Consider the following 27477-nt stretch of genomic DNA (forward strand, 5'->3'; position numbering starts at 1 on the left):
GCGCAATTTGTTATAAGCTTTTTTTCAAGGTTTGGCACCCTCTGATGGTGATTTTCTAGTTTTATAATACGTTAACCGCTGTAGAAACGGCGTGGCGATCAGGTAGCTTTGTTGGGCACCCATCGGGCTGCTATGCTGTTTGGCGAGGTCAGCCGACTTGCCTATCTGCAGGCTGGTTCCCAATATTACGCAATCTTCCTTCAGCGCCGCTTCTTCAACACTGTCACCGTGAGCCCGTCTTAGCCACCATTGCTTCATGTGACTGCCTGAAGTTTATCTCCAACAGGGCCAGAAAGGCCAGGCCTCGTCATAACAGCAACATTTAGACTAGCACAAATCTGATGTGGTTTTCGCTATAGCCAGACATTTGCGTGGTAATCATAAGTCTAAACAGCGGTGACCTTGAAGCTTCTACATGGTTCCAGTTGGAAACGTTTGCGGTCAGTTGTTCGGGTAAGACCGAGACGGGCATCTGAAAGTATCTCAAAAAGTAAAGCAGTCAACTACAGCAGCGTCCCTCAACTATGATGCTCTGATGGCATTCTCATGTTAATGACTGAGTATTCCTTCACAAATAGTGGGCTGAAAGGCGCGAGCAGGTTCGCAAGGGAGGCTGATATCCAAATTGCTGAAAAATGAGGCTGAGGTTGATGAAGACTTTGTAGCATTTGTGAAGCTCACACATCAGGCTTCAATATCGAGAATATCAATTGTTTTGATCGTACAAGGGATAAACATAGCCTTGGAATTTTTGAAGGGTAGGAAACTTCTACAAACCAATGCTAGGTGGGTGTTATTTAGGCTAGCCTTTGTATATAGCGTCTAACTGAACGGTGCCGTTGAGATTTTAATTTGCGCGTTACTAGAACCTTCCGTTGATTGGTACTGGTTCTTAGAGTGCCTGGTTCCCGGCGCTGTATTCAGGAGAAAGTCGAGAATGTGTTGTCCAAGCCCGGTACACATTTTTGCATACATGTCCTTCAAAACAACATCACCAGACTCATTGATATTATTATCAGGCCCGCGACAACCAGGAATGATTTTATGATGCGCTGCTGGAAGAACATATCCATGCTTGTGATTGCTGAGCCAGTTGAAGCAGAAGTAGCAGGCTGGCTTACTGCAGCTGATATATTTATCGTCATCAACAAACACAAACCGGTCCCTGCTGAACCTATCTGCGATTTGAAGTTCAGCATGTACTCTCGTGATGATTTTGTTTCGTAAATTCAGGTTCACAAGTAGGTCTTTGGGTCCAGAGGGTAGGTCGAGCTCAACAAGACTGTGTAGTGCCATTCTATTCTGCAGCGGGTTTTGGGAAGCGGTCTCCTCACAAATCCTTCGCACAATATCGTATGGGCTCATGGTTTCTTGGTCCATCACCACCTTGCGGATGACTGGCGTGTCAACCGCGCGGATAATGGATATTTGGCCAAGAGCTGGAACCTTGACTATCCCCTTCACGACATTATGGACAGCTGACCGGGTTGCACCAAGACGCCCAATGAAATGCGCTAGTTTGCTGAAGTCGTCCATGGTATCCTTCGACCTTCCTTTGATTTTTCCAACTTCGAAACCTCGCATAGCGTAGCAATAATTGACAATGTCAGTTATTGTCATACTTGGGGGTGGCTCCGAAAGTTTCCGGAGTTTCTTTCGAAGGAGTGCTGTTTGAATAGTCAATTTCATGGATATTCAATATATGGCTAGTATGCAATGGGATGCTTTACCAGTGTCCTCCTTTGCTTCCCCTCTCAGCTGCATTCTGCAGTTTCTTGCATAACGTCGCACACCCACTTCTCGCACACCCCCACATTTCGCACACCCATAAATTGGGTCATCATGAGGTATTCATCAACTTCATAACTATAAGTCTGATTCGTCTCCTGCAACTGTGATACTATCGCCAGTTTTAATAGGTAATTCAGGCTCGCTAGATTCATCTGAGCTATCCTCAATTTCGCCAGCCTCAATTTGGGCTTTGTGAATTGCCTCAATGTTGGCAAACTTCGAATTTGGGCTCATTTGGACCTTACGCCGCTTCCGTACCATTCCAGCCTCAACTTCTGCTTCCAACATTGCAATCTTCTTCTCTGCTGTAGCCAATTGATAGTCCTTTTCATCAAATCCCTTTTGAACCTTCCGAAACAACAGTCGCTGCGTTTGCTGATCTTTATCCAACTTGCTGAATAAGCTAAGTTGATCATATAGATCAACTGTCTTCTTGGGCGTTGACCAGGCTACTATGGATGTAGCAGATGCCCAGTTTTCGTCTTTTCCACCATCAGAGGCCCTCATAGGCGTAGAATAGCCTGGCTTTGAGGGCTTGGAAGCATTCTCAAGCAGTAGAGGGCTCATGAGCGGTCGAGCTATCGAAATGGGCCATAGTCCTGTTGCTTTCCAGCCGCTTCTGATATTCTTGCTTGAAAATGCCATCTGGCGTGCTTTTCCATAGCAGGTAAGAAAGTTCCGTTTGCCTACAACTGTAGAATCGTTGTGTTGAATGAGGTATCCAAGCTCTTTTCGATAGGTCGCCTTGAGAGGCCCAAAGACTGCTTGGTCTAGAGGTTGGAGAACGTGGGATGTATGTGGCGGTAGGAAAAGGAGATATATCTTGTGTTTATAACAGAGATACATAAATTCTGTTGTTTCATGACTGCCATGACCGTCTAGGATCAATAGTCTCTGCTCAGAGGGATGATCAGGCTTAGTCAGAGGGATAAAGATGTTCTCAAGCCATTCCACAGCTGTAGAGTCTGAAGTCCAGCCATTCTCAGTTGCTGTGAACTTCCAACCACTGTAAATATCACGTTTATGGATATCAAGAGGAAACCATTGTTGTTGAACCGATTTCCCTCGATAAATAACAAGTGGAGGAAGCGCCTGACCAGTTGCAGAGACACACTCAAGCATAGTTGTCCAAGCCCGAGACCCAGGCTGTTTTTTTCGCATTGATGAGCTTTCTGATGATCCCAGTACTAAGCCATTTGATCCTCTGCCTTCTAGGATACCAGTTTCATCCATGTTATAGCGATGATGTGGTTTGATCGCCTTGATCTCTGGAAGGGCGAGTTGTTGAAACCATTGCCTGATTACATTAGTTGAGGCCCCATTGACACGCTTAGAATCGATGGCTCTAGCTCTATGAACCTTGATTGATGGATTTCTCTTAATAAAGAACTGAATCCAGTTTCTCCCAAGTGGCTGGGTAGTGCCTCTGATGTCTAGGATTCGCTGGGCAAATTCCTTGAGTTGTTGATGTGTTGGCGGCAGCCCTAACGCCGCCTGGATACGCACCCATTCAGCTAAGTGACTTTCCTGTGCTGGAGATAGCTTCTGGAAGCTAGAGAAAGCTACATTTCTTGCCTGTGAACCCTTTAATCGAGACTGGAGGGTTGATGGTGGAATTCCAGCATCATGAGCTGCCTTTCGGACACTCTGCCCACTTGCAACTGCATTGAGAGCTTGATTGACTTCTGTTTCCGTATACTGGCCCATTAAGCGTATAAGAGTAACTATTCAAAGAATTATAATAATCGCTGTAAAAGTGGTGAAGATATTAAAGAATGTTGAAGAGGGTAAAATTCTACATGAGCGATTTATGGGTGTGCGAAATGTGGGGGTGTGCGAGAAGTGGGTGTGCGACGTTACTTCTGCACTTCCTCTTTGTAGGTCGTAAGCCGAGAATCACAATTCTCAACCGCAAGATCGAAGATCGCTTGTCGAACATTATCCTTAGTGCTGGAATCTACCGACTTGAGATGAGATAAGATTTTTTCCGCATAGATCTTGATATCATGGCGCACTCCCTCGTTTGCAGCCATCCAGAGGATATTGCTGTGGGTGAGCTTTTGCAGCCCAACTGCTGTCACGGTTGCTCCACCTTTTTGGACATCGCAAAGATAGGCGAAACTATCCAAAAAGTTCCTGCGAGCTTCGATCATACCATCACCAGATGGTTTTCGCCTTTCCTGATCATTGTCAAATCGACAAAGTGCTTCAAATAGCGCGAGTCGTGGGTATAGTTCTTTAGTTGCAGTGGCGAATACTTGTTCTGAAGGGGACGTAGAAGCCGCCGCGGAGTTGGTCGAAGCCTCTAACAGCATCGCGCGCGGCGCTGTAGGAATTGAGACTGTTGACATGGCAAACAGGAATGAAGCTGAACCGGGATTGTGTGCCTATCTAAGACAGTTACGATACGGTAGCAAATGCAAGTAACTCATGTCTACGTGAACGTAAGACGATGAGGGGTTTGCATACCACCGCGGCTCGCAGTCAGGTGCAACCAAGCAAAGCGTCCATCGTGGGCGAATCATAAATATAGCTCATATATCCTAGCCTATCGGACATGTTAGTGAGTAGACCAATAGCTGAATGGTTGATTGATTCCTCCAAAGTTGTCAGCCGCTCTTACGTCAGCAAGTGTGTGCCCGGTAAACGAGGTTTGGCTCATTCCCTTATACAAGGGAAAATGGCTTGACCTTCTAATGATCATTTTCGAGGTTGGACTAACTTGATGGACGACACCCAGGGCCTTTGATATTTGTATGGTCTTCCTTGATTCAATGACTCGATACAAGCCTTACCGATGGTATTTGTTGATAATCTTCACATTCAAACATCGCATAATATAATGTAGAAAGTCATTGACTAGTTGTTCAGATTTCACGGCTTCTCTGAAGTAATCACTGCTGTCTCGGGATGCTCGATTACCCATATTATCAGAGGTAAGCTCTCTTGAGGTCTTGACGTTCTTGGTGCTTCAATAGCTGTTCTGTCTTGGATTCAAAGTGCGTGAAGTCCAGTGAGATTCAGATCGCAGAGTATCTTACGTAAGGGCAAACCTCCCCGAATAAGTTGGAGGTGATGCAAACCTTTCGCTGTCTTTCTTTATTTTCGACTTCTCGGCTTTCATTGGATTTGCGCCTGCTTCCAGCTGGCCATCAGCCACTATCGGTCACGCCCCATCCTTCTATTTTCACCCCTGTCTCACCGACCGGCCCCTCACGGTGCGATCAACGAGAAGATGATGTACATATTTGCTACTGTCAATGTCCTTAGCATCCCAATTGGTAAGCCAACCCTGACGACCAAAACCCCTTGGCTGTGCCGCTAGTTGCTCAAATTTCTAGTTTACGCCTTGTATCCAGAATCCAACCAACGAACACTCGAGGAAATGGAATCCTTATTTGCTGCTCCTACTGCGTGGACATGGGACGCCGAGAAGACATTTGCGACTATGAAGGAAGATATTGGGGGGGCTTATTGGAGGAATCAAAGACCGTGGCTCAAATACTAAGGCTGAAGGCAACAAGGTACACCCATTGCGACATTATTGAAAAATGATGTTACGTCATTTTAAGCTTTCCACTTGATATTTCCTAAATGCCTTGCAAGTCGTGAGAACAGAACGATTTTTATGAGAGGTGAAATACGTAAAGAGGCTTTGGTGATTTTTAGTCGCGACTCTGGGATGGTCCTTCTGATGAGTGGGAGCGATAATGTGAGAGTGTGTTCTACTGTCTGTGTACTAGTTTGAGAATTCCCCAATACCATCAACAGCTGGCAGTAGAGAAATCTCACGGATATCAGGGTATAATGTTTAGTGTTGTTAGAGAAATTAATACTGCTCTAATGGCATTGTATCCTTTCAAGAGAGCGACCGGCAATCTTCCGAATTGTTGTGCCGAGAGTTCAGAAGCAGGATGCAGTCTGTCTATCAAAATTATACTAAAAGACTTATAGAAGCCCTTTGATGTAACATCGTTTATATCTCAAGAAAGGCAACTCAATCAAATAAGAGAGATGGAGTTCTATCTGTCAATACAGCGCCACGAGCTGAACTAGTTATAGCGGTCTCTGAAACCATATTCCAACCCCAAGGCTCGTCTAACGCGTTCGACCGTCCATTGTATCCTCGGTCCCCTCAAGGTCACTATAGAGTCTCCACTGGTAGTCTAGGCTGGGATCGTTGAAGCGCGCCTTAACGCCTAGTGTTTCGATGGCTTTAACATCCTCTGGTTCCATCTTGAAATCAGCCTCGACATTTTCCTTGATCTGCCAATCGATGGTACTCTTTGGAATGACAGAACGGCCCCCGTTGATACCCCACGAAAAAACAATCTGCACTACACTCTTGCCATATTTCTGGTTAAGTTTTTGAGAAGTGGCTGATCGATGACCCGCATCATGTGCGAAACTTCTTTACTCCAGCCCGTCGAACGGTAAAAGTCGTTCATGTTTCCGAGAGGGCTGAATTGAACCACATGGATTTCTTGAGAGCGTAACCATTCATTGAACCCCTTTTGTTGCAGATAAGGGTGTACTTCCATCTGATGAACGGCAGGAATCTTATTAAAACAGACTATTAGCATCCGCACGGGCAAGTTCTAGGGCTCTGAGTCTTACCACTGAACACTCGTCGATGAGCGTCTCGAGCTCATATTTACTAAAGTTAGAAACTCCGATGGCCTTGACTTTTCCACTCTTTAGCAACTGCTCCATAGCCTTCCAAGTATCCACATTGGTTGTTTTCCCTAGTATCATTCTCCCGTCACTGTCTCGAGGGAAACAATCTTCTCCCCTCGCAAAGGTGCAAGGGTAGTGCATCATCAAGAGATCCACGTAAGGCGTATGAAGATCCGTCAGAGACTCATCCAAGGCTCTCTCAACGTCATCTGGGTGAAAGTTATTGCACCATAGTTTCGTACCGAGAAAGATGTCTTCTCTAGGGACGTCGCTCCTCTTGATACCCTTTCCTACTTGTTTCTCGACATTATGTACTCGTGCGGTATCGATTAGACGCATTACCGCCTTCAAAGCTCGTGATACTGCGTCTTCTTGTGCATCAGGGTCTTGGAAAGTACCAAAAACAATGGCAGGAATGCTAGCGCCTGTGTTCAATTGAAAACGCTTTCCGCCAGTGGCGACACTTCTTTTTTGTATTTTCTGCTGAGTTGATAGAACAGCATAGGTGGTTGACCATGAGCGGAACGATGCTTTTACCGTGGAAATTCGAAATTGTTGTCTGAGGACGTTCATTGTGGCGAAAGTATGAATTTTGGGCGTGGACGATTGTAGATTTGTAAATTGAGTGTAGTTGACTAGATTTAATTACATCTCACGAGGAAAAAGTATTCAATAACCTAGATGATAAACGATATAGTGTTCAAGAGGCGGAAATTTATAGAGTAGAGATAGTGAAACATTGATAATGTAATCCCCGCGCTGGAGCTCGATCAGAAATGAGATGTTCGTATTGCTTCAAGGGGTTGGCATGCTGATACCCTCATGATAAAATATAATCTTTACTTAAGTATTGACTTAAACTTAGCTTAATAGTAAGTATTTATTTATAAAATATAACTCTTCTTTAATTTATTTCTATTTATCTGAAGTAATAGTAATCTTAGCTACGTAAATATTTTACTAAACGTCTCCTAATACTCTCTTACCCAGAAGATGCTCACCCTAGTTACTTACAGTAGGGAACTTAACAACTAACAAGGACGAGAGGTTAAATTAATACTAAGTGCGCCGCATTAGATAAGAGCCTTGCGCACCATTAAATAATCCTAGCCGACTCCTTATACTCCTTTGCCAGCCATTACTAAAAGTCAACTAGCTTGCGAGGCCCAAGCTTGTTATGTATGCCTGTGTGACAGCTCCGCAACTGTGGGTTTATTCTTATCAGAAGCCAGCATCTCCTGTGCAGCAACCTCGTTTGCGCTCATTTCAGGCACAGGATCCGGGTAAGAACCCTCAAGCTCCATCGGGGGGCTCCGCTGCATGTGGTTTGCATGAAGCTCTGCCTTTTCGTATCTGCCCTTGCCGTCGCTGTCGGCGATGGCAGTAGTCGGCAGGATGGCTTTCTGCTTTCTTCGTCGTCTCCAGAACCAGCATCCACCCAGGAGGATGCCAATGACGACAATCGCGCCTACAATAGGTCCAGCAATCCAGGCGGAACTTCTTGGCTGCGCTTGCTCTGTTTTCTTTCGGTTAGTTTCATGGCCAGAGACAAGTCGAAGATGGTACGCACCTCTCTGGGCTGTTTGTGATGCCTCCACGGCCGCACTGGTCGTTGATACGGAGGCAGACGACGTGGAAGAGTTTGTCGCGGACGATGTCAGGAACGTAAACGGCACGGTAGTCGTGTATGTTCTGAAGACTGTTATGGAGACCCCATCGTTGTTCGGGATGACAAACGTAGACGTGAATAGCTTAACATCGCCCTTACAGAATTCCGTATATTGCTCAAGTTTAGTCCAGATGGAGGTCCTTAGAACCTCTTGTGCTGCCTCGGCGTTCTCCTCAATACACACTGTGCACGATGCTAGATCGGTCTGGAAGTCCGAGCCTGGTTGGCAAATCACGGGGTCTTTCCCGTATTGCTGAGCAGTTCCGTAAGCATTTTCTAGGAAGAAGCTCGGTCAGTCTCTCTGGAATCGATATTTCGGCTAAACTACATACCACATCGCTCATTGCATACGGTCGGGGGGACGAGTGTACTAGTGGCTGGTGGATTTGTGCTGGTTGTCGCGGTGCCTGCCCCACTCACGAAGAGAGTTGCCGTTGTCAGCAGGGCTGAGGATGGGGAATCAAACCCTGGGATCACAACAATCGTAGGGACGATTGTCGTAGACATACCGAGCCGTGAAGCAAAATGTTACGGGCGGTGGTGTTGGTAGTCTTCAAGTTCTTGATGACAAACGACAACAATAGCCGCAGGCTTCGTTAGGATAGTTAGGAAATTAGCGGACAGATCCTAGATAAGGCGGCGACCGCAGTATTATGTAACAAAAAAACCCTTGAGGAAGATGCTATATCGCAGTGGCGGGCCATCTTGGCGCGTTTACGAGTTTCCTAGTTGGGCATCATACATAATGTTTTGAGTAATGAAGGCTTTTTGGCGCAATGGTTCGGTTACCATGCCGTTTACAGCGTATGTCCGAAGAAAGGTCTCGCCATTTGACCTCTTATCTGCTCTATGTAAGTATCCAATAACAGAAGGGCTAAAGTGGGTACGCAGACACATGGAAGCAAAGGATCAATGCCAAGGAATATAAATTAAAGTCGAATAAGGTCTTCTTACAAAGATTTACTTTAGAGGCAGTTCTTATGCAGAAGTCTTAGCCTAACTAGGTTAGTAAAACGTCTCCCTGGATTGTTGGTATGCATGAAAACCCATTGTTAGACCAATCACATGAGTCTAACATTATTACAATGCGGTAAATATGTCAAAGAAACAGACGATAAGTGCCAGGGGGCAAAGATGCTGCCTGATTTCATAGAATCGGTAAACAGCACAAAAAGCGGGTGCAAAGGTCGCAGAGGGGGTCTAATACTTGATTAAATATAATTTCCTATAGGGAGATATAACCTTAACAAACTACCTAAATTAAACATAGAAAATGCTTATATATAAGGTAGTTTATACTTCATACATAGACGCTAACAGTTTTAGGACTCGATTTTCTATTGATGTACTTTTTATTTTTTTATTTTTATTTTTTAAATCCGTCAAGAAGTAATAATCGATTGCTTTGTCGGATGATTAAAACAAATAAACAACAAGACGAAGAAAGGATTGAACTCAGTTGAGAAGAATGCGTTGAATTTGATGCTCTTCATGAATGTACGTCGTTTCTGTTTTGTTCTATTCCAGACCGGCATATTATGGTGATCGATATGGTGATCGAGGTGCATTTCGCACAGGCTTGGAGCTACTTGTACCAAGAGAGTCAGCACCATACGTGACGTTGTCGGACATATGAGTAACAAAAACAACCAGCAGCTATAAGTAGCCAACATGAAAATGGATATGGAAGAGACAGGCGTCCTCCAGGTCACCCTGAATAAAGGCGTCATTATGACACAGCGCAATACACACAAGGAGGTAGACCGACACGTCCAGCGAGTTGCTGCCGCACTTCGAGAAAAGAAGGTAAGCAACTAACCAGAGAAGAGCAGAATATCCTGGATAAAATCACCGATCGGGACCTAGCCTTCGCGGTGAGTTGCTCACTACTAGCCCAGGCGGCCGAAAACGAGGAAACGTGACCCGAAGGATGGTTCAAGTCGTCGCAAAGCTTCAACACCTTCAACTCTCAACACTTGAATCGTTGAGTGGAAGAGTATGGGAAACAGTGCGGCGAGAAAGGGGCAGTTATAACCCAGGATGGAGATGCAAATAGCGTTGAGGGTGGGTTTGATGGCGGTCGTGGTGAACAAGGGTATGATTGCTAACCACGTTTATCCCTTGAGCGCGTCTCATCTCTCGAAAGGTTTCACACTAGCTAGTTGTACCTTCAAGACCACCCTAAACCGAGACTTCAACGCAAGAGGACGACATAATAACAGCCATGCCTGCGACAGAGCAGCCTTACTCCTGTAATGTTCCAAAAGGCACCCGGTAGTGCCTCGGATGTCGCTCAATGTCGGGGAGGCAAATCGAAACTACGGAACAGACATGTCGTTAGTAAACTGTCGGGTACTTCCCTTACGTACTAACATGCGTCTTGGTTGGAGACTGAAAAAGCCAGCTGTGTGAATTGTAACGAGGTTAGCCCCTCGAGCAACCAAGAGCGAGAGAACGGTCATGTGGGAGAGGTCAGGTCAGAACTGTCGTGGAGTCTTTATGCGCGCCTGCTACAACGTTTCGAATAGCAGGAAGAAGATGAGAAGCTTAAAGAAATGGTGAAGCGGGCTCAAGATCAGTGATATATCTAATGTGTCCTTACATCAGCGTGGCCGATGCGTACCAGACAAATGTAGATCGGCTGATGAATGCGTTTCTGAGCGGCATTGCAGGTGGGTTGATGAGTACGTCGAGATCTGATCTATCAGTTTCAAGAGTGTGTCTTATTAAATAGAAGAAAAGGTGTCTAATGACATATAGATTTTTCCTTGGTACCCCCAAGACTGAAGGGTGAAATCGGTGGGTTTTCGGGTATAGGCTGAGGAAAAAGCTACGCAAGACATTCAATTGCAAACAGCGGCAAACGCCTTACGCATAGTACCTTATAGATACCATATAAACATACGAAGAATGTAGCAGCAAACAATCGGAAAGGGGTTGCTATTGTTCTCCCACATCACTCCAGTCAAACTAATCCATCTTCTAAAGGATACACCCAAGGTAACCAAGTCATTCTTCTCTCATTATCTCATCTTCTGGAAAAAAAAAAAAAAGAAAGCCAACAACAACTATAACAATAACAACAACAAAAACAAGCGCAGCAGTAGTAGCAGAAACAACAGTAATGGAAGTCCCTTATCTGCCGGCTAAGTACAAACACCCTCGCGATGACTTCTCTGTACTCGTGCTGACGCTGCAATTGACTCAGCACAAGTCGCAAGAAGTCCCTCTCTGCGTACACGCCGAACAGTAACTCTCTCCAACAGACAAGCTACGGATCCTCTATTTCGATTTCATCACATCCTAAGAGCCGAGTCTCTCTGCGACCATCTTCCTCGACCAACTTGTGGTGTCGTGACTGCCCATCGCCCAGTTCCCATCTTCCATGCAGACGATGACAGCGACAAGTCCCAAGATCCTTACCACTACGGCCATTGAAGACGTGCCTGAGATCATCAAAAAATACATCTGGCACGCCGTGTTTCGCGGGGACAGTTTGGTTGCCAGCTGGGCGCCTTGGAACCACCATCTGGACTGCCGCGGTGGGCTCCTCTACGCCATTTAGCTTGGTTAGGGACGTCGCAAAACTACCTCTACCACCTGTTACAAATCAAGCGACCGGATATTGAGCATGATGATGGGCAGGGTGTGAAAAAGGACATGTCGAAGAAAACACTGCGTAGTCCACTCCCAGACAAGGGGCTACCGGTTAGGGAGACGGATCCCCTCGACAGCCCTCGACAGCCCTCGCCAGCTTCTTGTTACAGTCACGATATACACACTTGCTGACCTGCAACGCATACTGCTCGTGGCGACTTTCGACCTCGGTCAACTCGACGACGTATCAGATGGGATACTGGAGGCGCACGATCAGCTAGCAAGAATCCTGTCCGCGGTCGATGTACGAAGGGTTCGTCTGGAACTGGCGGTCAAGGACATTGAGGCTTTCATCCGGACCCTGGAGTTGATGACAGGCGTCAACACCGACGCTCATGATGCCGAAATCTTTTGGTCCGCCGTCTGGCACAGGTCTGTCGTCTCGTATCAGGAAGTAGCCCACGCCCCGCCAACATCAGTTCAAAAATATTCAGCCACAGCCGGCCGAGCCCTGTCGCACGCCACAATATTCCGTCAGGTATCTTTCACAGTTTGCAGTCTCTGGAGTTTCGCTGCTCGCCGCGCATGTGTTGCCCTGCCCCGGCTACGAGCCCAGAAGGTTTCTATATCGACAGCTGTGATTGACTTGAAGCTTCGTTTGAATAGCTTACAAGGTCAACACCACTCCCGAGTATTGTCCTTGCGGGCTAAAGAAAAATCGCAAAGCGGCGCGTCAAGGCGCTCATGGCGGATATACTGGCTCAACTTTACATGGCTTCGTGCCCGTGGTGGGTTGCATTCAGCCGACCACGTAAGGATGATCTGACCCCTAATGAGGCCTCGTTGCCGATTGAGTGGTCGCAGCGGTCTGCGTGTACATGGCAGGCTCTCTCAGCTGAACAGCAGACCATCATCAGGGCCAAGGTCAGAAACGTGGAGCAGCTGGATTTCGTGCTTCGCAAGGTTGAGCAGGACGGAGATGGAATGGTGCCGAAATTATATCTATTGTGAATTTGAATGGCCCGATTGACTGCGCTCGCCGGGACACATCAGATTTCAGACTATTAACGATGTGTAAGACCTGGGTGTGTGTATATTCTCATTTCCTGCCTGGTGAATGTGTGAATGATGATGTCGACTGCCCGCTTGTCTAATTCCCCCACCCGCTACCTTCCGAACAAAAGCAGCCAGCCCACCATTCAACCTTCCGGAACCTTGTTTCGTCAGTCAGTCATTCCAGAGGCTGAGGTCGACTTGGTTGTTTTGAATTTTGCGCTGACCCCGAGCCGACGCTGTGTTGAGGGTAAAGGGATGTTGAGCGGCCGTAGTGGCAAGAAGCCACTGGAGATAGCAAGACAACAAAAGGCACCAGTCTCTCGAGGATTGAGAACGTGACAAAGTGCCGCAAGTGGTAGGGAGACTTGTTGACGGGGGAGGGCCTTTGGAGTGGGAGTTCTGAGTGGCTTCCCAACGAATCCCTTGCTTGCATCCCTAGAGCCGCATGGAGTTGACCAACGGACGACTGTTACATGACGGTGGCTTTGTGATAGTAGCTCCCTAGATATGCTGACTCAAAAGCGATTGCGAAAAATGTCCAAGCCGGACCGAAGAAGGTTGGATTTGCTAGCGTTATAAGTTTCGGTATGGAGAAGATGTAAGCGGGCGGGGTTTGCTTACCACGAGCCAGGCACTGGGAGCGGCCGGGAGTTCTTGATGTTAATAGAAATGCATATAATTGCTGAGGACGAAGGAAGGATAAATATCTCCTTAGAAGTGGCGGCGGACAGATGAAAAATCCTGTCACTTGTGAAAGTGAGGTTCATAGGTAGTCAAGAGGTTTGTGATGCCATTGGTTAGGAACGGTGTTGTGTAGTGTGGAGGTCTAGCCACTTCAGCCACTCCGGCCACGTAGTGGCGTGTGGCGTGTGGCGTGTGTGGCAGTGTGTGGCAGTGTATGTGTTCCCTGGTTGTAAGTTAACTCACACCATAACCACATGTACCCTCATAGCTACGCAGTCTAATAGAAATGCTAAAGACGAGTTGTTAATAGCAAAACATGGACAAGATGTGCCTAGGTAGAGACAATCTTTCACTTCTACTGAAGTTGGCTTCACCTATCGAGGTAGTGCTGAGTCTGACAGGGTTCTGATAATCATCATGTCTCTTTGTGCTGTTGCGTTCATATGAGGTTCTCAATAATATGCCACCTCGGCCTTCCCATCTTACTCCGTCTTCTGATAGGTACCATTGTCATCTTTAAATGCTAAGGTCGCCCATGGGTATCTTGTAAACAAAACCAAACTCCTTGTTCCACCCTTGCCCTTCTTATAAATGTCTTCCTCCCTAATCATGTCATAACTCGTGGAAACGGGAAACCGTCTTGTGCAAAAGCAAAATATGCACGACAGACATCCGAAACAGGCTCGAGATGTACTCGTTTTTGTGAAGCGATAACGAGCCCAGCCCGTCCATGTCCTCATCCCACGCGGGTCGCTTCTCGTCAATGAGCTGGCTTGCAGCTTTCACCATGCCCGCGATAGACACGGCTATGGCTCTCTCACCATCAGTATATGGACTCTGGCCGAGGAGACGGGGAATTGGGCGCTGAGCTAGCCTCCGCAGATCTTCGTAGTACTCAGCCATTTCCCGCTGGTCCTTGGCTGCCTGCTCCCGGTGCAGCGTCTCTGCCTTAACTGCGGCGTTCAGACAGGCTTCGTGGGCATTGTGGAAACTGGAAATGAGAAACGCAAGGATGCCGCGTTTGGCATGCCGAACCTGGGTTTGCAGTGTGGCCCAGCACGTCTCCCGCTGGATATTATGAGGCATGTCGAGCAGCTGCAGGTGATGATGAATTCAGCGATGTGTGCTCAAGAACTTGCATCGAGGCGGGATGGAGCTAAGGTCGTTGAACATGGGCTCCCAGGTCTCGTGAACAGCAGCGGGCGGGATCGATGCACCTGACGACGTGCACAGTTCGTGGCGGAGGCAGAGACGTTCCAATGCAGACATGTTTGCAACGTTCAACGATTCGCTCGCGGCAAGACATCGAGCGTTTCGTAACACGTGGACCCCGCAGTCCGACGAGTTTGTTTATCGGGCATACTGCAATGCCGATCAGTATTAACACACACATCTTGGCGGGATGGGAATGGGGGCAGTTCTTACAGTTTGGTCAATCCGTGCCCCAACGGACTTGTGGTCTTGCAAACCAAAGGCAACACTCAGCATTCTGGAGACGTCCTTGGATGTCGGATCGTCAGCCGTAGACGAAGCATCCTGGCGTCGCAGACTATCGTATTTTGTGAGAGTCATATCAGCCCGATTGAAGGCATACAGAACCCAATGATTCCCGCTCTTATTGATTGGAATCAAGACTTGTTGCGCGGCTGTTACGGTGCGGCGCAGATATGAGTCTCGGCGGGCGGATGCGCGAGCTTGAATTGTGTAAGAGTTGATTACCGCAGTGGTGGGCGAAACAAGGCGGCTGATGACAGTGTTGATTACGACGTTATTCAACCACTGACCGGGGGCTAATCGGGGAGCGGCTTGTGCTAGCAGCTTGAGGTCTGGCCGTAGAGTCATAGGCTGATTCAGGTTCTTGGATTCACTGTTCGTAGCGATATAGATATACTGAATAAATACCTTCTCTAATAGACTTATTGAACAGAATAGTATGACCCGGCTTAAACATGTCCAATTGGCTTCGCAGCTTGCTGCCAAGCGATCTTTGCACCAACAAGTACTTCCATAATGGGGTTCTGTCTGCCAGTTTCTTTAGGATCGTCGCCAATAAAATCCAACGGAAATCCGATGTCGAAATCTTTTATGCTTTCGATGTATCCGATCTGTTCGTCCGTTAGGCGAATACTCAAAGCCTTGATGTTGTCTTGCAGATGCTCGATCTTTCGACCACCAACAAGCGGAAACACGTTTCTCGTTTTCTGCATAACGTATGCGAGTGCAATTTGCTGGATGCTCTCCGTGTTGTGCTCAGCAGCAACCTTCTCCAAGGCCGCGCTGACCCGGCGCGCCTCTTCGCTCTGATTACTGCCACGGCCTTTGTCGCCGATCTGTTTGCGAGCCTCGAGTTGTTTGGCCGTCTGCAGTTGGCCGCCACCTAGGACGTCCCAAGGGCATAGGGCCATGCCAAAATGGCGAGCCATGGGGATGATGTCCCTCTCGAAATCGCGCAACATAAGATTCCAGCGACCCTGGTAAACCGAGAAAGGCGTTTTACCATGGGCTTTCGCATAAGTATTAGCGGCAGAAACAACCCAGGCTGGTGTGTCTGAGATGCCTAGATATAGTACTTTGCCTTGCTCCACGAGAATATGGAGAGAATCCATCAGTTCTTCAATGGAAGTAGTCCAATCCCACCAATGAACATACAAAAGGTCGATGTAATCAGTCTTCAGCTTGTGAAGGGAATCGGCGACAGATAGCTTCAATGACTTCTTATGGTTGCCTCCATAATTGACGGTACGCCCCTGTCCGAGATCGTGTGTGCGGTAGGAATTGGTGAATTTGGTGGCAAGAAATAAGAGGTCTCGATTGCCCCGCGCAGCAATCCATTTACCAATGTATTTCTCTGACTCCTCATCCTGATAGTTGTTGGCGGTGTCGATAAAGTTTCCTCCAGCGTCCACATATGCATCCAGAAGCTTGAATGACTCCTCCTCATTCATGGAACCCATCATTGACCCCCAGGCCTGCCCAATGGACATAGCGCCGAGCACAAGGGGGGAAACACGGACCCGGCTGTGCTAGACAGAACGCGATAGCGACCGAGTTCGGTCTTGGGCTCGGGGGGTGGGGTAAAGTCCATTTTGAACAGCTTTAGTGTGGAGGGTGTAATTCTTTTTCGTTCTTTCTCTCTTTTCTTTTTAAGGCGGAGGAGAATAAGTATAGGATTAATAGAAGGCTCCAATACGTAGAAGTACAACTTTTGTCGCTACTTATAAACAGTTCCATCTAGTCACGTCGGCTGGTGTCTCCACCTCTGGGCTCTATGATACCGGAGTTAAGAGGCACATTCGACCGAACAGAATATATGCCCTTTTATTTCCTTGATTCCAGCCCTACATACTCGACTTAGCTGGAAACTCAAAATGACGATTTTCGCTAGTCCGTCCCCTGATGCCTGTCTAGTGCGGATCCGAAATGGTTTTAAAAAGGGGTAGGGGCACCCTTCGCCAAGAAATGATACTACCTTTTGGTGAAAAACATCCTCTCATCGACGGAAAAGTCCGCATCTCTCCACGGTGGTACGAGGTGATTGAGGCGTTACCAATTCCTATCTCCGGAAGAACCATGTTATTGAGCTGTGTGATACTTCGATTTGTAAGTGTCAATTATTAAACTTATCCGACCTCGCACTGGATTCCTGCGGCAATATTAAATTATCAAGGGGTCGCACACCCTACCGCCAGCCGGATGATCCAAAAGCAAGCCCATCATCTTCGACCTACGACTCAAAGCAACACCTAATTTACATTATCATTCTTTTTTACCAATCATCACCATGGCAAAAGTTATTACAGTCTTTGGCGCCACCGGCTCCCAAGGCGGTAGTGTCGTTAGGACGTTCACGCATGATCCCAAACTTAAATCAGAATGGACGGTTCGCGCAGTCACCCGGGATGCCACTTCCGATGGAGCCCAGAAGCTTGCTGCTGAAGGCATCGAAGTCGTCATTGTATGTTATTGTTTGTCCCAGAACGAGGCGCCGTTGTGTATCGCCTTCTCGCCCGCCTGCTCCGAGGCTAATTTTGACCGTCACAGGCCGACGCAAACAATAAGAAATCTCTGTTAGAAGCCATGAAGGGCTCAACCGCCGTTTTCTCCATGACCACCACTGGAAATACGGACTGGGGGCAGTCCGACATCGAGCTTGAGCTGCAGCAGGGAAAAAATTTGGCCGATGCAGCGAAGGAAGCCGGGGTGGCCCAGTATATCTGGTCTTCTCTCCCGTACGTCCAGAAACTGACAAATGGAACTCTGACCTACGTATACAATTTCGACACTAAAGCTCGGATAGAGGAGTACGTGCGAAGCATTGGTATTCCAGCAGCATTTTTCCTGCCTGGCAGCTTCATGACTAATTACTCAGCGCGCCTGTTGCAGCCATCTCCAGCTCATGACGGGGCGTATGCTATTGCTCTGCCGTTTGGTGCAGATCGTCCAATCGCCCTCTTCGATACTGCAGATACTGGCAAATTTGTCAAGGCCATCATTAGGCACTGGAATGACGTTGTCGGCAAGCACATACTAGGTACCTCAGGCGATGTTACCGGTGATGAGATCATCACGACATTCAAGAGAGCGTTTCCCGAGGCTGGTAAGGGCGCAGGCTGGCATGAGCTGGATTATGATTCATGGGGTTCTTTCGTTCAAGGCCCAGGATTGATGAAAGAAACCATGATTGACAACATGAAGCTCATTGCCGAGTACGGCTACTTTGTTGGAGAAAGTTATGAGTTGACCCAACGGATCCTAGAGGACGATCTCACAAGTTGGGAGCAACACATCAGGAAGAGTCCGGCTTATAAGGGTTTGAAATAAGGTTTGGGAGATTTGCTGCAAGCTATAATTCCTATGCAATGGCATTTGCAATTCTTGTAGCCTATACGGACCATGGTTAAACTTGCTGGTTTGGCTTAATTGGTGCCCGATTATTGCTGGATCGTTCTCACAGTCTTGAAATGTAATATCAGAACGTGGCCTGAGTAACGAGCTGTAATTTACTATTTGTGACGAACACGCTAGGCACGAAGATGCTAGTCCGCAAAGTGCGTTGATTTTTCCAGAATCTACAGCCCTAGAGGCACAATATATATCCCAAACCGGCTGGCAGGTCTCTATGTGCTTGGGACGAGGAATAATTGGAGTTCGATGGAAGGTGGTTGTGGCTTTGTAGTTGGGCATTGCTAGGGGAGATAATTAACTGCATTGTGGTTGCCCACCAAGACTCATCCCAGCATCTACTAAGTAATAAGTAGTGTTAGTCTAATAGTTGCTAATGTCACTGCGGTTAGCTTTTCTCTCGTTTATCTTGAGGTTTATTCACCCTATACCATATTAATATCTCTACTAAATATTGTGTGGTACACCTAACGTTCCTGCTTCATGCAGCGCCGAACATGACCAGAACAGGGGTATAAACGTGAATGCAGAAATCTGCAGGTATCTGAGGCATGTCGGCTGCCGAGGAGAAAAAGTAGTGTGAGACCGAAAGTATACCAGCATTTTCTCAGAGATGTTGGTTCTACCGAGCTTTTTCACGTGGTCTGGCATGAAGGATGAGTCAGAGCAGCTATCTCGAACTTCAGCCACTGGGAGTGGGCCTACTGGGCTCAGTCAAATCCGAGTAGACATGGCCGTCTTGGCTATGCTCGTCCTCTTCATTGAAAAATCAGTACATATACGGTATTCAATACCAAGGCCAACTCAGAATGGTTTCCGAAGGCTTTAAAGCATAGTCGTTTAGCTGGGCGATCAGAGTCTGTGGTGAGATTGATTTAGTTCCGAAATAATCACAAGCCCCTATTATGGGATTGGAATTACTCGTTCACGCTTTAAAGAACAGTGAAGAAAACTCTCGGACGTCGAAGCACTTCAAAATTCAAGAGCGCAAAGACTGCATTCAACAGCAGCGAGTCTCAGCTAGCAATATTACGACGTGAACAGCTTCTGGTGGTCTGCGTGCAAGCTTAACGCTACTTTCAAGGGAATCCTGTTCGTGGATGGTCCTAGAGTTGCAAAGCGAAAATACTCTTCGACCATTCTGAAACAACTCGAAGACTGCAGAAACACGGCTGGTAGAAGTCTTGAGAGATCGTCGTACCCTGGGAATATCATTAAGCCCACCCACAGGACTCAGAAGTCAAGGCACAGATCGAGTACCATCATGGCAACTTGACGAAGTTTCTCAGTCTCTCAATTCCAGTTCTGTTCATGAAAAGTCTCGAGGAACAAATAGGCCCACGATCTTTTGGGTAGGAATGCTAATGTTGGGCGCGATCAACTATCTTGAAATGAGGACTATTAAGAGACGGCTGGGTTCATTTAGAATTCAGATAATAAGAATCAGCTCACGAGTTCCAATAAATTCAGGCCACTGGTCATCTATAATTATTCGCTATAAAATGTTCTTTTGCCATCTGGAAATTGTACTTGGTATTCTGAGGTTTTGTCAGGGGGTCAATGTCGTAGGCCGGAAGCTCGTTCATCATTTCAACCTTTACTTGGAGTTGACCGCGAAAAGAAACCGAAGGGCACTCGGCGATGACGCTCGAGTTTTAGATCTGGCGTTCTCACTCTCACTGGATCCCGTCCAATCATTGGACATCAGGTTCTGAACCAAGGCACAACGAGCCGTCCAGGCCGAGCAATCATTATAATTCCGTGATGAAAATATCTTTTCACGCCAGATAGGCATCAGTTCATTTCATTATCGCCTGAAGCGGTAACGCACTGCTGGTGAGGAATTCCACAATAAGCTGACAGTAACACTCCCGGTGGGAACGAATGATTCCAGATCGGCCTCTGTCGGGGACAGGATAGTCTGGATGGTATGGATAAAGGGACTTTTGTAGAACGACACCAAACAATTGGACTATCTCAGTCACTTTAAAGCGAACGAAGCTTGCCAAGTCGGCACAAAGTTGACCTTTTTCTGGGGCTGCGGGCTCTGATCAAAGTCTTTAGGGGGAAAGCTTCGGGTAGGCGGCATCAACTCAATCCTTCGCGTTGACAAGAATTGGGTCTTATCCATGATGTAGCCGGATAACCCACTGTTCTTGCAGACAACCTAGTTAGCGAAAACGGTGGTTCCGTATCTGCCTAAGAAGTGTGGACCTAACACGAAAAGCAAGCAATCTGGGGAAAAGCTTATGTGACAACTACTTTGAGATTATTACTAAGAACATCATTGTGGTTGGTAAACGATATAAGGAATAGTATAAAAGCCCTCGTTTGTGGTGTTAATTTGGGAGCTCTAACAGGACAACTCATTAATTACGCACTCGACAACTACTCTCATCGACACCCCCTCAAGTCTGCCACCATGCTTCTCTTGTCCGTTCTCAGCGTTTTGCTGGGTGCCGCCGTCGCCCACCCTCTCGGTGCTCCGGCTGATGCCAAGTCCTTGGATATTCGCCTATCGGACATGAGTCCTGCCTCGCCCCTTGAGACGCGTGCCGAGTGTTCAACTTTGGACACCGTTCTTGAAAAGATTGGCACAAGCAGCGAAGTTGTTGTGTACGCCAGCACCGGCGGTCTTACGGCGCTCTACGTCTGCAGACGCGTGCATGGGAACCAATGCGACGAGCTTGCCGGTGCCATTGCGGCGGCCGTGGCCAGCATTTTCCTGATCCTGCAGCGATCCGGCGCTATCTCGGCCCGTGACGGCGAAACCGTCGAGTCGCTCGTCGACTTCCTTACCCGCGAGCTGTCCAGCGATGGTGCGACGTTTGAGTCCATCACCGACGCCACGCCTCATCTCCTGGCGCGCTACGACAGCGCAGAGCGCGTTCCGGAATCGGTTGCGAGCGTGCAGGGCCTCAACTACCTCAACACAACACTCAGCATGGACGTCTACGACTTTGGCGGCGGCGAGGGACACATCTACCTGCCCTTCAACGATGAGCACATCACCAAGCGCATGGAGAAGCGCGCCACGGCCCCGGGATTCAAGATTGCCTACACCACCCGTCTCCAGTCCAAGCTCACCCGCGCTCACCAGATCCAGATGTCCCAGAGGCTGGCAACGTACTGGAACACTCGTGCCAACTGCTGCAACATGCATGATCTCATCGGCTTCGTCGAGACCGGGCACTCTGCCAACTTTTACTTCCGAATCATTCCCGAGACGGTCAACTTTGGTCTCAACTACGAGACCGTCGACTCTTGCGGTCAGATGGCTCGCTTCCTCTAAAGGTAAAGTCTCATAATCTTTGAGACTTGGGTGAGAAGAATTGGAGGGAAGCTGGTTCAAGAATGACACACAAAAATTTCTGTCACCATTTGTAAATATCTCTCTCCCACTATCTACACTCAATCTTGCTCATTTTCTCTTGTTTGGTGAGATATTTACTGGAAGGTCCTGAAAAGACCACAAAAATACAATCAAACAACATAGTATCTGAACTGCCCATAGAAACAATAGTCGTTGTTTTGCTTCAGTGCTCAGACTCTCCTGGTTGCCCCGGGAAAACAGTAGAACAGACTGGATAAACGCAACTGCCAGCCATATAGCTAATATCAATTTAGTTTCCGCTGGTGATTGAGTGGGGGCCTTTGAACAATGCATACTGGTTATTCTAGCTCGGCTCCCAACTCGGAGTACGAGATGAATCAAATAGAAAAGAGAGATGCATGAAGTGCCAAAGAGAACTATCGCCTTGCTGTTAGTATATGCTCGAGTTTGGTAAAGGGTAACCATGAATGAGGAAATCGACGCATACAATTATCAACCAAATCTTTGTTAGCGCATTCAAACTGGTCGGAGAAACAAAAATATCTATAGAGCTCCGTGAAAGACATTTTTGATTTACTGTGGTCTGGTTTGTTCGAGTTTGTTTGATCCGAAAGTCGTCAACAGAAGGGGACCATAGTGGTTCGGACTAGCGACCATAAGTATCTCTTAGAAATGGGTCATCGGGCGTCCTTCTCCACTCATTCGCACGAGCTTCTTTTCCCTTGTTGGAAGAGCTCCGCTTTATAAGCCGAGTAGCCGATTAGCGGCCCGCGATGCCAAGAATCCTTCTCGAGTACCCTTGTCGTCAAGGGATGTAGTCGTGCATCACGTTACTTTGGTTGCCTATCTTGCGAGATATGCTGGATGTTTTTTATAACCCTGCTTTCGATCTTAATACACAAGGGAGCTTCCATCCACGTCTGCATATGCGTAGACAAGTAACAGGTAACTTTCGGCATTTGATAGGTGCCGAGTTGCGCAGCACAAGCTCTTGGCCTACTTCTATATACTTGTTTTCCATATAAGCCGGTAATAGTGGACATGCATGGTTTTTATCACTGCATCGGATACAAATATATGTTTCTATGGTGCCTGCTCTACCCCCCCGCCGTCAAGAAACGGAAACAAGACTATAGCATGTACCGTGAACTGTCTTCAACCCTCTGTGTTATCGACCAGGCTGCCTGTGGACTAGAAACAGGTACCGTAGCCTAGCGTGCCAAAAGTTCTCTTGTTGGAGCTCATCTGATGACGGCTTATGCCTCTCCCCATAATCTGTGGATACTTGACATCACACTACCGCGCTTGCGGATGGCTCTAAGGCTCAAACATGTGGGACGGAAATTCTCGGGATTTGCGGCCTGTTGCCTGGGAGCAAAGCCACCGCCCCTTTGGTGCGATTTATTAGCCAGGGTCCGTCTTTCAAACCCGTTCAGTCGCTCGCGGTTCCCAATTACTGGGACTAGCCATGAAATTTTGATCTGTTAACTATCATAGTAAGCGCCGTTTGTTACTTTTCTCGATATTACCCGAGTGAAATTAGTGTGCTTGATACCCGCTTATAAGATTATGTGGATGGCTATGTGAGGGGTCTCAGCTCTAGGTCTCCTCCTAGAAATTCAGGGGGAATGGGCTGACTATTCATTCCTCAACATGGTAAAAAGCAAGCAACTTTCCTGGAGAAATCCGAGTTTGGATATTCTCGCCCGACAGACCATATACAAATAGCTCACAGAGCCGCGGTGCTTACAGAAGGGCGAAGCCCACAAAGGGCGAAGCCCACAAAGGGCGAAGCCCACAAAGGGCGGAAGCCTGTGGCCCACCGAGCTGGAGGAAGAGATGGCGGGTCCTGTGCCCATTCTTTGGCCTGAAGGGTGTGAAGCTCGAAGAGGACGACCACGTTGGGATACATTCTTACATCAAGAAAGCCAAAGTGATTGGGAAGTCATGGCAGACAAACATGATGTCCAATTCCGCCGCCTCAATACGATGCTTCAAGTACCTACTTGGGAATACGCCATGGTATCTTAGTTGGACTTTAACCGACCTTATGGTGTACCCAAGGTCTATTCCTTCCGCATTTCAGGGAACAGGGTTGGACTAGAGTAGCCCTGTAGAAGAAAATAAGTGGGATTGTCAATATGCTTTTATTTAATAATACTGTGTCTTTTGGTAATAGCAGTGATCTCATGGACAGGAGAACAGTCTAAAAAAAATGAAAGTTTATGTAAAAATGCTACAATCGGACAATGTCGAGGCGGTTCACTGAAAAACGCTAGAGTATTTCATTTTCGACGTCAAGTTAGACCTTTGACCGGACACTGTGTTCGACAATGACCTCCGTAGCCTTGATGATGCCCCTCACTCTCTCGGGCCTGCTACCCTTCAGCATCGAGCCTTGACCTGTTAACTCATCTGCATCCCGGCTTTGTGATGTAGCAGTAACACTTGTCTCGCCTCTGGCAATACCGAGGCTGTGATGGTTGCCACCGGAGGCAACAGTCCAGTTTTGGAGCTCATGATGATGCCTATCACGCTGCGTGTCGTGGTGGCTACGACCACTATACTTACTAGAGGTAAAACCTCTAGCAGATTCCCATTTACTTCTTAATTGGCTGCTGTAATCTTTGAGCACATGGCTTCTGCGTTGTAAACAATGGCGTATGGTCCTTAATAGAGGCTTCAAAGTTGGAGCACATGCTGCAATGATGCCCAATTGTAGTTGTAGGCTAAGTAGCATGATGAATATGCGTAAGCATAAATGTCGCCTGGTGAAGAGGAATCCGGTGCACTCACAAACCCCAAAACTGCACGCTTTGGTTGAAGGTTGAGTCATGGTTGTTGTGGGCGTTAATCTGGTAGACAGCCTTGACGATGCCGATGGCGACGGCGCTATGAGATTTAAGTCAGTTCTACGGAGTCCTGCTCATTGCATAGTACTTTTCTGTTCTGATACTTACAAATATCCCAGACTTAAAATTCCAATTACATAAGCCCGGATTCTGCGTTTCATTTGAAGTTTCATGATTATTGGAACAGGAAGCGCAGCTAATACAATGTCGGTCAGGATATTTAGTCCTAAGGGTGACATTAGCAGCATGCATGCAGAAGTTTTTGGTAACATTGTCTCTGGAGCTGCCGCACCTGTGTTCACAACGCCGAATTGGTCTAAAACATTCCTGTCCGCGCACTTGGGGTTGATGCTCTTATCCCAAAAGCCGGACATGGGTCGACAGTGGAGGAAGAAAGGAAACATGCCCCCAACGCAGTAGACTACAGTGAAAGCTGGCCGCTTTAGTTTCAGCTTAATGTGCTGACTGAGTATTAGAACTCACCGATTGTTGCCCGTAACGCGCCCTTGTACCAATTACTGTCGGTTAAACGAAGTAGGCTAAGAGCAATGGATACTTTCAACCACATGAAAGCGCCGCCGGCGGAAATAATGGATTGCCAAAATCCAGCTTTCTGGTATACCACGTAATCATGTTTTTTGTTGATTGTCAAGAAGTGTTTTCCTAGACCATGGTTTGCTTGGATGAGAAAGACCACCCAACCTCCGGCAGCACACAGCTACTAACCCCGTCAACGCCAGTCCCAACGAGATGCAGGGTCGAGGAATGCACACTCACCGAAGCCAAAATGATCGTCCAATCATCCCACCACGGTGACTTTATAACCCATAGCCTCACATATAACCGCAAACCGACGCTCGTGAGTGCCAGCAAGTGGATCGCGGTAACAACAGCAATGATGCGCGCGGTGTTGCTCTCGGCGGCCCAATTAGGATCCAGTGGTGAGCTAAGGGTTCCATTCCCGCTACTCATTCTTGTCCTTGCATTTCTTCCGGAAGGAGACCTGGTATCTGTGGGGAAAAGTGTCTAGGAGGAGGCAGAACAAGGACGATCAACCTCAGAACGTCACAGCCTGAAGGGAAATAGACGAGGTTGTTGGAAGGCGGGGAAATTTATTATGGGGTAGACCCAAGTCGTTCATAGAGCACCGAGGATGATTTCTTACCCAAGTATGTCCCTGATTGAAAAAGCAGCATGTATTATCTTAGTTAACTCACTTTCATACTGCGGCTTTGCGGCGGCATGAAGGAATTGAAAGATATTATTGCTTTTTGTAACCTGTTTGCCGTGAGTTGTGGCCCAATGCCATCATGAGGTTACGAGTCAGCCGTTTAGGCTTCAACTTGTACAAAAAAGTAGATCTGAGTCTAAAGTTCTCGAAAATTTGTTATTCCGCTGCCGTTTGCCACTCGCTGTGCCACATACTTTTTCAACTGCTGTCTGTTCATCGTGCCAAACTGGCTTGCCTAACTCACGATTGCTAGGCTATTAGAGCGGACGTGGAACAAACCTACCCTCTGAAGAATAGAAACTCCATTTCTTGCTTGAAAATAAAAACAACTAGCCTATAAAAGGCGATTTTGGTCCTGAAGCAGCTCGTCAAGTAGGATGGTCTTGGGCTCGGTCTAATGTAAAATACGGTTTAATCACATATCCGTGTTAAACCAATGTTTCATCCTAACAATTTTAGAAAGCTTGTCGCATCCCGAGTCAGTACCACTATCTCGGGATAACCATACATGACCACGAGCGGTTATTTATACCTAATATCTATTCTCGGTCGTGAGTCCCTCCTTTTGGTAAACTTGTGAGTTTGTATAAGCTTCTCGCCGTTGTCTTATCGGTCACTAAAACGAACCATGACTTAGTTCGACAGAATTTGACGTAAATCGATTTCCCTATTGAACTGCTAAGATGCTGAATCCAATTAGGACTTTACTAGCCGCTGTAATGACAAAGGAAATTCCACCCAGCAGCAAAACTAATGACATTTGGCGCCCAGGGATTATTATTCTCTGAAAGCAACATGGAATATAAGACTCACCTCTTGGGCGATCCATAACTAGCGTATGCTTGACCTGTTTTAACTTAACCACTATGCAAACCTGCAGCCCGAGTGATCTTTGTCGCCCTAGTTTTGAGGCAGATGGATGCATCAATTTAGCCCACAGACCCCAACCAAATGATAGCCATACCAATCAAATTTTTGACTTAGTTAGCCAGAAGTACCATTGCACTCACCACTACTGCTGAGCTGCAGCTTTTCAGAGGAACCTGTTGGACAGAAAACCAGCCTCCTGATGACTGTGCCAATATTCCTGTGCAGATCTTGGGGTCAGACAGCCCATCACACACCTCATTCAACCACAGTGACAGGATCTCCTCGTGGACATGGCAGTAGTTGAAGGTCAATAGGTACTCCTTATTAAAGCGATCCAGCTCATTCAGCATAAGGAACAGTTCGGCCCTGCAATCTAAAAGTTGACTATTTGCATTCAAGGTTGACTCATACATGCCTTCTTGGTGACTTCCACCGACCAGACGCTGGAGCCGGTAATCTTCTGTCGGGTTGAAACTCTTGCGCGAGGATCAGGTCCATGAAACACCCCCTGATTTCAACCGGGGGACATAAGTATAAATATCTGTGGCTGGCATAACTATGATGAAATCTGCCCTGACATCTCGGTAGGTTCACAGAGTGTGTCGAACTAAGTATATTATGTGTTGCGAAACCACCAAAACCAGCTAAATCTGGCATGTGCTGCACAGGTGATGACGTCTTCGATCGGTGCTGAGTGCTCAACGTCTCGGCGGACAATCCGGCGATCAAACTGGAAGTCCTTCAGAGCTGGCACGCTGGCACGCTGGCACGCTGGCACCGGATATCCGGCGGCAAGTGCTTCAAATGGACTCTC

The 27477-nt window shown here is 47.4% G+C and overlaps 9 protein-coding genes across 9 annotated transcripts; 2 read left to right on the forward strand and 7 right to left on the reverse strand.

Moving 5' to 3' along the window:
* Positions 1-1866: 1866 nt before the first annotated feature.
* Positions 1867-3024, reverse strand: CTRU02_215218 (transposase; the record flags this gene model as incomplete). Its single annotated transcript, XM_036730497.2, has 1 exon — positions 1867-3024. One exon carries the CDS (start codon positions 3022-3024, stop codon positions 1867-1869), a length of 1158 nt encoding a protein of 385 aa, XP_036577740.2.
* A 2865-nt stretch (positions 3025-5889) lies between these two features.
* On the reverse strand, positions 5890-7041 carry CTRU02_215219 (aldehyde reductase; the record flags this gene model as incomplete). Its single annotated transcript, XM_070206408.1, has 3 exons — positions 5890-6170; positions 6224-6350; positions 6409-7041. The coding sequence occupies 3 exons, from the start codon at positions 7039-7041 to the stop codon at positions 5890-5892; spliced, it is 1041 nt and encodes a 346-aa protein (XP_070059899.1).
* A 602-nt stretch (positions 7042-7643) lies between these two features.
* CTRU02_215220 (nonsense-mediated mRNA decay protein) lies at positions 7644-8644 on the reverse strand (the record flags this gene model as incomplete). Its single annotated transcript, XM_070206409.1, has 2 exons — positions 7644-8413; positions 8470-8644. The coding sequence occupies 2 exons, from the start codon at positions 8642-8644 to the stop codon at positions 7644-7646; spliced, it is 945 nt and encodes a 314-aa protein (XP_070059900.1).
* A 5442-nt stretch (positions 8645-14086) lies between these two features.
* Positions 14087-15316, reverse strand: CTRU02_215221 (Ulp1 protease family protein; the record flags this gene model as incomplete). Its single annotated transcript, XM_070206410.1, has 2 exons — positions 14087-14569; positions 14900-15316. The coding sequence occupies 2 exons, from the start codon at positions 15314-15316 to the stop codon at positions 14087-14089; spliced, it is 900 nt and encodes a 299-aa protein (XP_070059901.1).
* A 101-nt stretch (positions 15317-15417) lies between these two features.
* Positions 15418-16458, reverse strand: CTRU02_215222 (aryl-alcohol dehydrogenase aad14; the record flags this gene model as incomplete). The annotated part of the gene is made up of 1 exon (XM_036730501.1): positions 15418-16458. The coding sequence occupies one exon, from the start codon at positions 16456-16458 to the stop codon at positions 15418-15420; it is 1041 nt and encodes a 346-aa protein (XP_036577744.1).
* Positions 16459-17255: 797 nt separating this feature from the next.
* On the forward strand, positions 17256-18295 carry CTRU02_215223 (hscarg protein; the record flags this gene model as incomplete). The annotated part of the gene is made up of 2 exons (XM_036730502.1): positions 17256-17429; positions 17516-18295. The coding sequence occupies 2 exons, from the start codon at positions 17256-17258 to the stop codon at positions 18293-18295; spliced, it is 954 nt and encodes a 317-aa protein (XP_036577745.1).
* Positions 18296-20798: 2503 nt separating this feature from the next.
* CTRU02_215224 (uncharacterized protein) lies at positions 20799-21668 on the forward strand (the record flags this gene model as incomplete). Its single annotated transcript, XM_036730503.1, has 1 exon — positions 20799-21668. One exon carries the CDS (start codon positions 20799-20801, stop codon positions 21666-21668), a length of 870 nt encoding a protein of 289 aa, XP_036577746.1.
* Positions 21669-21797: 129 nt separating this feature from the next.
* Positions 21798-22043, reverse strand: CTRU02_215225 (uncharacterized protein; the record flags this gene model as incomplete). Its single annotated transcript, XM_036730504.1, has 1 exon — positions 21798-22043. One exon carries the CDS (start codon positions 22041-22043, stop codon positions 21798-21800), a length of 246 nt encoding a protein of 81 aa, XP_036577747.1.
* A 1969-nt stretch (positions 22044-24012) lies between these two features.
* On the reverse strand, positions 24013-25534 carry CTRU02_215226 (uncharacterized protein; the record flags this gene model as incomplete). Its single annotated transcript, XM_070206411.1, has 6 exons — positions 24013-24439; positions 24507-24602; positions 24671-24788; positions 24855-24995; positions 25046-25280; positions 25319-25534. 6 exons carry the CDS (start codon positions 25532-25534, stop codon positions 24013-24015), a joined length of 1233 nt encoding a protein of 410 aa, XP_070059902.1.
* Between the last annotated feature and the right edge of the window lie 1943 nt (positions 25535-27477).

This window comes from Colletotrichum truncatum (assembly GCF_014235925.2).
Source record: "Colletotrichum truncatum strain CMES1059 chromosome Unknown Contig_0014, whole genome shotgun sequence".
NCBI classification, from domain to species: Eukaryota; Fungi; Ascomycota; class Sordariomycetes; order Glomerellales; family Glomerellaceae; genus Colletotrichum; species Colletotrichum truncatum.